This window comes from Equus asinus, chromosome 1 (assembly GCF_041296235.1).
Source record: "Equus asinus isolate D_3611 breed Donkey chromosome 1, EquAss-T2T_v2, whole genome shotgun sequence".
Taxonomy (NCBI): Eukaryota; Metazoa; Chordata; class Mammalia; order Perissodactyla; family Equidae; genus Equus; species Equus asinus.
In genome coordinates, this window is record NC_091790.1 from 154,957,026 (window position 1) to 154,969,078 (window position 12,053).

Here is a 12,053-nt window from a genome sequence, read left to right on the forward strand (position 1 = left end):
CTCTCTGCCCTGAGCACAGCCTGACCCCTCTGGCCCCTGTAAATATTGGATCGATGAATGAATAAAACTCTCCTAAAAAATGAAAAAAAAAATTGCGTAGACTAAAGTATAGAAAGCAAGTGATGCTTACTTGTTTCTGAATTAAGCTTACCAGTTTGGAAAACACAATGAATATCTTTAGAAAAGTGACATCTTTTTTTAGTGATTGAAAGCTGTGTATTCTAAACCAATGACCAGATTTATTTAAAAGGTAAATTTTATACTTTTTTAATACCTAACTGTGTCTAAAAAATCCATATATATATGTCTCTCCAGTATATAAGATTTACTTGGAAATATGTTTCTCAGTGTAAAAATTAAACATTTGACATTTTGAAAAGAATATGTAGAATATGTATTTATTATAAAGTAATAAAGTATAATATTAAAATACCCAGATATCATCTACTCTGTCATTCTTTTTTTTTTTTTTAAAGATTGGCACCTGGGCTAACAACTGTTGCCAATCTTTTTTTTTTCTGCTTTATCTCCCCAAACCCCCCCTGTACACAGTTGTATATCTTAGTTGCAGGTCCTTCTAGATGTGGGATGTGGGATGCCGCCTCAATGTGGCCTGATGAGTGGTGCCATGTCCGCGCCCAGGATCCGAATCCTGGGCCGCCACAGCGGAGCGCGTGAACTTAACCACTCGGCCACAGAGCCAGCCCTACTCTGTCATTCTTTTTGATAGTTAGAACTGAGGAGAATTCAGGTTTTATTCCAAGTTCTGGGTTCTGTCTTTGTGGTTATATATGACTCAGGGAGAATCTGGTTGAACAGTGTTGTATTGGTTGTGATTGGTGACCATAAGTAAAAGGAATTTGATTTCAGAGAAAAGTCTAAACATCAAATTTCTACATAAAAACTTCTAAGTGAGGAGTAGTATACCTTTAGAATGTTCAGCTTTAGGTCATTGGAATTTTTGTATAAAATAGATTATTTCTATTTAAATTTATATGTTGCCCAAAGACAGAGTTTCTTGAACTATTATGAATTCCACATATTGCAGCAATAATTTTCAGACACTCGCTTAGGGATGGAAGTTGTACTTGAATTTTAGATGGACATTCAACATAAAGGGTTGAAACCAAGGATTTTCGTATGAAAGAGGTTAATCAAAAACTACATTCTGATTAATTGAAATCTTAATCTGATATATTTCAGTGAGACTTAGATTTTGAATTTGTTAGCTTTGCCTGCTTGATTTAATTTGTTGGTGATGCCTTCTGGACCATCTTTGCTATCTTTATTGGTATTCTTGGTGAATTCGAGCCTCTCAATATGTGTGTATTTTTAAATTTTATGATTTGAAAAATTTATAAGACCTGTATTTTGTTATCTTAAAATACCATGTCATTTTGGTTTGTGAATTAAAAAAGTTGTGTTTTTCATTTTTTAGTGGGGGAGGGGTGGTTAGTGGTAGTTGATAATCCTTGAGCATATGTAGTTTGAATCTCCTTCTCTGACTCTTCTAGGCCCAAGGGTTCTTAACTTGGGGTTAAAATGTATCACAGTGGAATAATTTACTATGCAATTCTAAGTATTTTATGCATTTAAAAATATTTTTCTGAGAAGGATTCCAAAGGATTCATCAGACTGATAAAGGAGCCCTTGACACATAAAAGGTTGAGAACTCCTATGTAGATCTCACTTCTACTCTCTATAAAAGTGAAAATAGTTACTCCATACTAATATTACTTAGTTTCTTGGGCTCCAAAAAATTTTTTCTTTCTTCCTTTTCCTTCTCTTCTCTCTCCCTTTTTTAAAATTGTAACCAGCTGATATTTTCTAGTTTTCAGTTTGATCTTTACACTCGTTACCTGGATTATTGTTGGTATGATTTCCTATTTGGTTTGCTTTATTTGCATAAACTGTATTGTTTTTCACATTTATCTAGTGGCAATATACCTAAAAATAAAGTTCCTCCCTGTAAGAGAGAGATGGTTCATAAGGTTAATCACATCAGGTCCCTATTCCAAGGAACATATGAACCAGTAAATTTGAGCAGTGCCTATATATTTTTTGCTGAGGAAGATTCACCCTGAGCTAACATCCATGCCAGTCTGCCTCTATTTTAATATATGGGCCACCAGCACGGCATGGCCACTAAAAGAACCACGTAGGTCTGTGCCTGGGAACCAAACCTGAGCCTTGAAAGCGGAGCGTGCTGTACTTAACCAGTAGGCCACTGGGGCTGACCTGAGCTGTATCTGTTTTGTTTCAAATTTATGCCTTATGTATTCTGAGAAATGATTCATTTCCTCTATAGTACATGGTAAAAATTAGGTAAGGAACTTAGAGAAATTTGGGAAGAGAAGAATAATTGTCAAATATGATCATATCAAAGTAATTTTAGGAATTTCAGTTTTCTGGAGATGTAAGCAAGTTGTTATTAAAATTAAATCTCAGGATATCTTCTAATCCCAAATATGTTTTATGTTTATCTGTGCTTAGTACTCTGGATGGATAATCAGTAATTAAAGTTAGTAAATACCTAATTACTCATATGACTTCTCATATGCCAGTTGTGCAAGTGTTACTCCTTTAAACAAAATTCTGTTTAAGAGAGTTTTGAATTTAGGAATTTCTAGCATCTGATATTTGATAATTTTTGTTGGTTTTTAAAAAAATTATTGATGTCTTGTGCTTTGAGTTTCTGTTTTTTTGTTCCTGCTTTTCTTAATTTAAAACCACAGTACCCGATTCTGCCTTTAGAGCTATTGTTAGGGGCCAACCCTGTGGCTGAGTGGTTAAGTTCATGCACTCTTCTTCAGCGGCCCATGGTTCACCAGTTCAGATTCTGGCCGTGGACCTACACACCACTCATCAAGTCCTGCTGTGGTGGCATCCCACATAGAAGAACTAGAATGACCTACAAGTAGGATATACAACTATGTGCTGGGGTTTTGGGGAGGAAAAAAAAAAAGTGGAAGATTGGCAACAGGTGTTAGCTCAGGGTCACCAAATCTTCCTCACCAAAAAATAAAAATAAAAAAAACCTAAACAAAACAACTGTTGTTAAAATTTTGTTGAATTTGAACACTTTTTCTAGATACCAAAATTCATTTTTATGTGCTGTATCTCCTCAAGACAGCATTATATTTAGTTGGGGCCAGAATACTCAACACAATCTTCTTGGTTTAAAAAACTATTCTTAAAAAAGTATTTAATTGGTACACATTTTAAAATATATAAATATGGCTGCCTATACAGTATTAGCTCTACTTCTGAAATGGAAGATTTTAGCAAGTGTGTAATTGGAATATATTCATACACATGCGCAAGTGTATTTGCATATAGCCAGCAACAAGGTAAGACCGCTTTTATAGAGATTTCAGAGTGAAGAAATAAGATCATTGGAAAAACTGGCCAGAAACAAAATAAGTGAAGAAAAACAGGTTGGTGTAGCTGTTTTATGTCTTCTTTTTTTCCTGTCTTTCTCAGGGCAGAACCTTTTTGGGGAGCTTGATTTTTGAAAAGGAAATAAAAATGAGAATTAAAGCAACCTATCAAGATGGAACAGTTATTGCGCAGGCTGAGTATGGCAGTGTGGATATAGGGGAAGAGGTGGCTAAGAAAGGATTTGCAGAAAAATGCAAACTCACTTCCATCACTAACATCTCTGAGGAAAAAAAATCAGATCCGGGTCAGCTTGTCCTCAGGAACCTCAAAAGCCCTATTCCCTTGTGGGGGCATAGATCAAGCCAGTCAGCCTTCAGCAGACCAAAGGGGCGCTTGAGTGGGAGGCCGATTCTTGACTTGAAGAATGAAAATGATGCTGGAAATCATGTGACATTTCCAAAGTAAGACTGTGGTGGGATTTTTAGTCTTACTAAATTTCTAATTCATGGTAGAAGCCCTTCTCTCATAGTAGAATAGATGTCAAGGCTTATGCTTTTGGAGTCTTTAACTATGTCAGTGATTTTGAAGGATGATACTGATTATTTCTGTTTTTCTCAAACATGTATTCATCTCTGCTTTAGCAGGAATATTTTCATTAAAAGCCATTTTGAAAGAAAAATTCCTAAATTGTTTAAAGTTCACATACCAACTCTTCATGCCAGCTCTTTGGAATACATTTATCAAAAATAAAAATGTACCCCTAAATCTGAATTGTTCAGGCAGAGCCAGAATTTCAAATAAACTTTGAAGTTTTTCCTATGGGTTTAAGAATATTTTAATGAGTTTCTGAGAATTGCCTTTCCTTTTTAACAAAAGAAAGTCTTTGTTCTTCCTGTAAAAACTTACTGTGATGGATTTGATTACAAAAAGAGTTCACTATTTAGATAATGTTAAAATACAAACTTGAAGCAGAAAGCCAGATTTGATGTTTATAAGTACCAAGCCATTCATATATATCTGTATAATGATGCAAGCCATGATGCCATGTCTTGGGTAATGTAGCTGTTTTTTTGGATCTTACCAGTGCTTTAGGAACTAAACTGGCAAATGGTGTGGGGGTGATGGGGAGAGAAGGGATTGGAAGAAACTGACATAGAAATGCTTTTCACTGTATTTGCTGGAGTTAATAGTGCTATGAGGAAGTTGGAATATGTTTTCTTTGAGATGGAGGCATTGTTTCTGTAGTATGACTTCAGTTATAAAATCTAGTTTGCATTAAAATGTTTTTTTAATGTTGAACTAGGTAAAGGTTTTAGATAAGTTTCCAAAATTAACTTTAAGATATATTTTGGTATAAAAAGCCCAAGATAAGTTAGTTTAGATTTCTGATTTCTGTCAGCCTTATAGAATTTGGTTTTTAAAATGAGTGAATTTGTTTTTAATAGGGAAAGTTTGGCTGTTGGTGACTTTAATTTAGGGTCTAATGTCAGCCTGGCAAAAATTAAGCAGGACCAGAAACTGATTGAAGAAAATGAAAAGCTTAAAACAGAGAAAGAGGTTCTCCTTGAAAGTTATAAGGCATTAGAATCAAAAGTAGAACAGACTGCCCAGGAGCTGCAGGTATGGTATGTTCAATGGCTTAAGGTAAAGAATGGCCAACTGGGAAATCTGTATGCTCATCTGCTCTTAATTTGTTTGCTTTTCTGTCACTTTACCTTTCCTTCCTTTTTCCTCCACCCACTCCCCTGCATTCTTTCCTCCTTTATATTTGTTTATAGATGAAATTTTTTGTTATACTCCGAACTACTTCTTTGGATTTCATTGGATGTTTGGAAGATTAATAATTTCTTATTTACATTTCCTTTTATGTTATTTAAAAAACTTTTAACTATGGAAATTTTCAAATATTCCAAAAGGAGAAAGAATTGAATAATTAATCCTATGTACCCATCACCCAGTTTTTATAATTATTAAACACTTGGGCAATCTTTTGTAAATCTATACCTCCTGAGTTATTTTAAAACAAATCCCATTCACAATATTTTACTGTATATGCTTTCGTATGTATCTCTAATAGAAAACAACTTCAGAAAAGACAACCATAATCTTATTCATACTTAGAAGTTAACAATTCTTTAATATAATTTAATATTCAGTCAGTGTTCAGATTTCCCATATTGTTCGATGAATGTCCTTTTGTGGTTGTTTTCTTCTAGTCAGGATCCCAGTTAAGCCCATACATTTCATTTTGGTTGATATATCCCTTAAATTGCTTAATGTGCATCCTTGTGTTGTTTAACAGACTTCTTTATCTCCGTGTATTTCTTTTTATGGTAGTTAGATCTCAAGGTTTCCTCAGATTCAGGGCAGTCCCCCCCGCCCCCCCAAGAATACTGTGTCGTTTTCAAGTGTGTAGTGTTTTTTCTGACACCAAATATGTTATTCCAGCATTGGTTCTCCAGTTCTCTAACACCAACTGGGTGTCCTGCAATTCATTTTTGACACTAAATACCAGGAATTAGCTCAGACCACACACACAGTTAAGGACTGAGTTCCACAAGACTTCCCCCACTTCAGACATTAGCCACAAATGAGGTCCCCTGGCTACCCACACTTCTGCCTGGTTGACTATAAATTTGAGAGTTCCCGTGATCCCACCTGCCCCTAGGTTCATTAATTCACTAAAACAACTTATAGAACTCAGGAAAGGGCTTATGCTTAAAACTGCATAAAACTTATGATTATAGTTTTATTATAAAGGATATAATTCAGGAACAGCCAAATAAAAGGAAGAAATGCATGGGGCAAGTTATGGTGAGGGCTGGAGGTGGGGTAGTGGAGTCTCTTGGTCTGTCAGTCTCCCAGCACATGGATTTGTTCATCAGTCTGGAACCTCATTACTCTGAGGGTTTTTTTAAATCAAGGTTTCATTACATAAGCCTGATTGATTAAATCGCTGACCATTGGTAATTGAACTCAATCTTCAGCCCTTAAATCCATATGTGACATTCTCCAGGGAGCTCTGCCTCATAAATCCATAAATCTTGGATTCTGTCCACTATAATTAGTCCCTTCACCAGGATGTCTTGCTCAGGGCATTTCAGAGATAAGGTCTTTTCCTCTTAGAAAATAGTCTGTTTTCATTATCGGTCTAGTTAACAAGAAGATTAGCCTTAGTCACCTGCCTTTTATTCTTTGCTCTGGGCGTGTTCCCAGTCCGACTTTTATGAAGAGAGTAAATGGATTGCAGGCCATCTGCTTTCCCTACTATAGATGTAGAACATTTCCTTTAAGCCCAGAAAGTTCCTTGGTGCCTCTTTCATCCCAGCCAGGGCAGACACTATTCTGATTTCTATCACCATAGTTTAATTTTCCTGGTCATGTACTTCATGTAAATTTCATCCTCTGATATATGTTCTGTTGTGTCTGGCTTCATTCACTTAACATAATGTCTCTGAGATTTATCTGTGTATGTCAGTAGTTTGTTCATTTTTATTCCCGATTAGTATTCCATTGTATCACTATATCACAGTTTGTTTACCCATTCTCTTGTTGATGGGCATTTAGGTTGTTTCCAGTTTTGGTCAATTATGAATAAAGCCACTGTGAATATTCTTGTGTAAGTCCTTTTTAGATGTACAAACTCATATATCTTGGATTATAGAGATTCTTTCCTCACCATGTGCAGTCTACTAAGCCCATCAAAAACGTTGTTTATTTCTGCCATAGTGTTTTTGATCTCTAGCATTTCTTTTTGTTTCTTTCTAAGAATAACCATCTTTCTGCTTACATTGCCTATCTGTTCTTGCATGCTGTCTACTTTATCTATTAGAGTCCTTTGCATATTAATCATATCATGTTTTAAATTCCTAGTTTGATAATTCCAGCATCCCTGCCATATCTGAGTCTGATTCTGATACTTACTTTGTCTCTTCCAACTGTACTTTTTGTCTTTTAGTATGTCTCGTAATTTTTTCTTGATAGCAAGGCATGATGTACTGGATAAAAGGAACTACTTTAAATATGCCTTTAGTAATATGGTGATAAGGTATAGGGTGAGGAGAAACATTTTATAGTCCTGAAACACTGAGTCTTTTAGTGAGCATGTGCCTTTAGACTATGAACTTCACACATGCTTCTCAGTGCCCCCCGCAGCCCCTCTTAAGTAGGACAGGATGGCTAGAGTGGGCTGGAGTTGGGTATTATCCTCCCCCTGGGCTAGTTAGGCTCTGGTAAAACCCCAGCAGGTTAGGCTTTATCTACGTTGTTTCTCCTGAGGGCAGATCTTGTTAAGAAGAATAGAATGCTATGGCATATTTCCAAATGGTTCCTTTTCCCCTCCTGCTGCTGAAAGCTTGAGGAGATTTTTCTTTGATATTTACTTTGAGAACCTGGTAGAGATCCAGGAGGTAAAATTCACAGTAAGGTGGGCCATTCTGTTGACTGGGTCCCTGGAGTTTTAACTCTCAGAGTTGTTCCTAGTGAGCCTCCAGCAATTCACCAATTACAGTTGAGGTTTCCCTAGTCTAGACTGGTTCCCTCAGAGATTACTGCTCCGGTAAGTTGTATTTGCCTTTCTGTCTCTCCCAGTTGTCCTGTGACCTCACCTGTCTTAGTGATCTAAGAAGAGTTGTTGATTTTTCAGTTAGTTCAGCTTTTTGCTTGTTCTTAGGATGGAGTGGCAACTTCTGAACTTCTTACTTGCTGGCCCAGAAACTGGAAGTCCTTAATGTTTTCGAAGAACTAATTTTTGCCTTTGTTGATTTTTTTCTTTATTGTATCTTTTCTACTTTATTGATTTCCTTACTTTATGATTTTCTTCCTTCTACTTTGTTTAATTTGCTCTTCTAGCTTTTTTAGATGGAAATTGATATCGTTGTTTTCAATCCCTTGTTCTTTTATAACATTTAGGCATTGGTTTATTTGTAACCCACCAATTTTGATATGTTGTGTTTTTATTATTTAATTAAACATATTTTAAAAATTCCCCTGTGATTTTTTTTTGAATCATGAGCTATTTAGAAGTGTGTTGCCTTATTTCCACATATTTGGAGATTTTCACCCAGTATATTTTTGTTCTGGATTTTTTATTTTCTTGCTGTCAGAGAGCATACTCTGTGGTTTCAGTCCTTTTAAATTTATTGAGATTTCTTTTATTACCCAGCTTATGGTTTGTCTTTGGAAATGTTCCATGTGCTTTTAAAAATTGTATATTCTGTAGATGTTGGGTGGAATGTTTTATAAATGTTAGGTAGAATTGGTTGATTGGGTTGTTCAAGTCTTTTTTATCTGACTGATTTTTTGTTTACTTGCTCTGTCAGTTACTGAGAGAGGAGTGTTGAAATCTCCAGATATTGTTGTGGTTTTGTCTGTTTCTTCTTGTTTTTGGTGAGGAAGATTGGCCCTAAGCTAACATCTCTGCCAACCCTCGTCTATTCTGTATATGGGACGCCGCCACAGCATGGCTTGATGAGTGGTGTGTAGGTCCACACCTGGGATCTGAACCCGTGAACCCCAGGCCGCCAAAGCAGAGTGTATAAACTCAACCATTACACTACCAGGCTCTAACCCCTTGTTTCTTCGTTTTATTCTGTCAGATTTTACTTTGTGGTTCTGAAGCTTTCTTACTAGGTGTAAACACATTTAGAATTGTTATGTCTTCTTGATGAATTGACTCATTTATCTTTATGAAATATATATATATGAAATATATAAATATCCCTATATATCACTGGCAGTGCTCCCTATACTGAAGTCCACATTGCCTGATATTAATATGGCCATGTTTACATTGTATATCTTTTCCATTCTTCAATTTTTAATCTCTCTCTTTATATCTACCAAGTGTTTCCTATAACCAGCATATAGTAGAGTCTAAGCTTTTTCATCCAGATTGATAATCTTATATCTTTTAATTGCACTGTTTAGCTAATTTTCATTTAATGTAATTATTGATGTGGTTTGGGTTTAAATTTGCTGTCTTTTCTGTTTGTCTTATTCTTTGTCTTAAAAACCATGCTCATTATTTGTCGTCTGATTTCCTTTTTTTTAAACAAGTGAATTAATAAGTTCAAGACATTTGAGAAACAGTCTAAGTTGGTGTTTCTTTCAGATTTAAATGATTCTTTTCCTCAGTATTTTATTGTTCTCATCCACATGGAATTCATTAGCAATTTGTATGAAAGATTTGCTTTAATGGAGTCTTTGAAAAAGCATTAAACACATTTTCAAAGATTCAACAACTTTTTGTTTTCTCCTATTTCTTAGATTTATGTAATTTTTGGAGTAATTATCATCACTATTATAGTTGATATAAACTAACTTAAGAACAAAGAAAACTGATTTTTCGTGGTCATCCTGCTCAACAAATGGGAGTGGAAGGGCATGATCATACTTGAGTGTAGCCTAGTATTAATAAGCATCCAGTGTACACTGGTTCTCTCTCTTTACTTAACTGAGGGATTGGAGAGAATATGAGGACTGGAGAACATGTTGTTTAAATATTGACTAAAAGTTCCAAGTTTAACTCTGTAATATCTGGGTTTTAGTGTAATTGGAATAAAATTGTCAGATATTTATCCATCTTACTGCTGCATGCATTATTTTGGGTAATCATGGTAGACATATTTGAGATATCACTTAAAATCAGGGAGTTTAATCTGCCTTGGGTCAACAAAATGATGTTTTAGGTTCTTGTGTAATGCAGAATGACATAAGAAGTCATCAGAAAACAAATCATCATTGATAATCATTTGGTTTCCCTGGGGATCTTTTATTTATCCTTTAAAAGTCTAAGTGTTAAGACACATGTGAAATTTTGTTTCTACTTGGCTTCTTATTAGGATGAAATATAAGAGTTTGTAACCTGTGTAAAGGCAGAAGAGTGGAATAGATTATCTTTTCGACATCTCAACCCCTAGGGAAACCAGTGGTTGTTATCCTGTGGCCTAACAGTTTTTAACCTTTAAAGTTTTAATTGTGACTAAAAATCACTTAAATAACAGTAGGAATAGACTTTCCTATTTGAGTCTTGACTAGGATGTGATTGTTCTTTGTTTCAGCAAGAGAAAGCAACTACCATGGATTTGACTAAACATTTAGAAAGCACTCTGAAGACTTGTGTAGGTACCAGAATGAAAAATCTGGCAGCTAAGGTTGAAATATTGAAAGAAATTAGGTAAGTAAAAGTATTTTTTTGAGATGGATAATTTAAAATAATTGCTAATTAGTTTGTGCTTTGTTTAAATTATATGCCCACCGTTTTTGGTTTGAAACTTAATCTTTGTATTTTTATGACTTTAAAGAGAGAAGCTTAAAGTGCTCGTGAGATGAATTTTGCAGTGTTTTTGTCAGTGTTCTGTTGTCACTATATGGAATTACAGTGTTGTAAAGTCATCTATGAGAATGAAATTAAAAAATCAACACAACTTCTAAATAGTAGTTTGATGGGAAACTACTATGTCCCGTTGTTTTCTTGGGGTTATTTTCAGGCCTATACCAAAGCTAAAGATTTTAGTTAATTTAAATTACTTACTTATACTCTATCTAAAGGAAGCAAAAAGTGGTCCTCATAGAGTCAGAAGAAAAGTGGTCTTCATGGAGTCAGAACAAAGGAGAAGAAATTGGTTAGCAACTCTTGTGCAAAGTTTATTCAGTGTTTCTCAGACTCGGTATATGAATTATGTAGGTATTTTAATAGAGTATTACTTTATTGTTGGTTAGGGATAATTTGTCATCTTTTTCTGAAATGTGGAAAAAATAGTTCTCAAAACAATCTGGTTCCTTTTTCATGCAACACATAGAAGTTAAACCAGTAATTCATTTTTTCATGTACTTTGAAATGCTAAGATATTATTGACCTGAATTAATACTGCATGTTGATCTTTTGTCCAGTGGCAATTTGTATTCTTCAGTATAAATCCATCAATTGGCTTCTGGTTTATAAATCTAAATAGTGTGAATAATTTGGTCCCTCTAGAGCCTAATCAACTTTTGTTTTTCTTGTTTTTTTTGGTTTGTGAAGATGAATTCTTTATTCTCTTTAGATGGGCTGAAAGTTTACATGTGAAGACAAAAAACTTTAACCAAAGTAACATAAATATGAGACACTTTTACCTTTCAATATCTTCTTCATATGACTTCATATAACTTCTTAGTACTTATTTGAACCCACCTGGGCTATAAGAAGTACGTTTTTTTCTTTTCAGTTATTTTTATGCCTGGCTAATAGCCGTGTAAAACCCATTTGAAAATGTGAATAAATAATGCCTCTTTTCATTCGTTGTCATTGAATCGTATTATCAACTGAGATGTGAAATGAACGACTGAATGTGTTTGGCTGTAAACCCTATGGATGTAAATATGTTCCTAACAAAGCATTGCACGAAATTTGCAGTCTCTGCGTTCTATCAACCTAGGTGCAATATAGTCTTAACAATATAATGTGCAAAGTGTCTGAAAAAATTTTTTGAAGTATTGAAAGGGTGAGAATATATGGGAATTTTCTGCTCTTTTAGAAAAAATCTGTAAACCTAAAATTTTTTTTTTATTGGGGTAACATTGGTTTATAAGATTATATAAATTTCGGATATATATCATGTTTCGATTTCTGTGTAGATTACATCATGTTCACCACCCAAACACTAATTATAATCCATCGCCATACACATGTG

General features: G+C 34.8%; 1 protein-coding gene across 2 annotated transcripts in view; it reads left to right on the plus strand.

Annotated features, from left to right (window-relative positions):
- STK31 (serine/threonine kinase 31) overlaps positions 1-12,053 on the plus strand; it is a 118,182-nt gene that overhangs the window by 23,552 nt on the left and 82,577 nt on the right. For both annotated transcript variants that reach the window (XM_044765853.2, XM_070504528.1), the window contains exons 7-9: positions 3,484-3,842; positions 4,827-5,001; positions 10,443-10,558. In XM_044765853.2, coding sequence (XP_044621788.2) covers positions 3,484-3,842; positions 4,827-5,001; positions 10,443-10,558 — 650 coding nt within the window. The remainder of the gene's footprint in view (positions 1-3,483; positions 3,843-4,826; positions 5,002-10,442; positions 10,559-12,053) is intronic.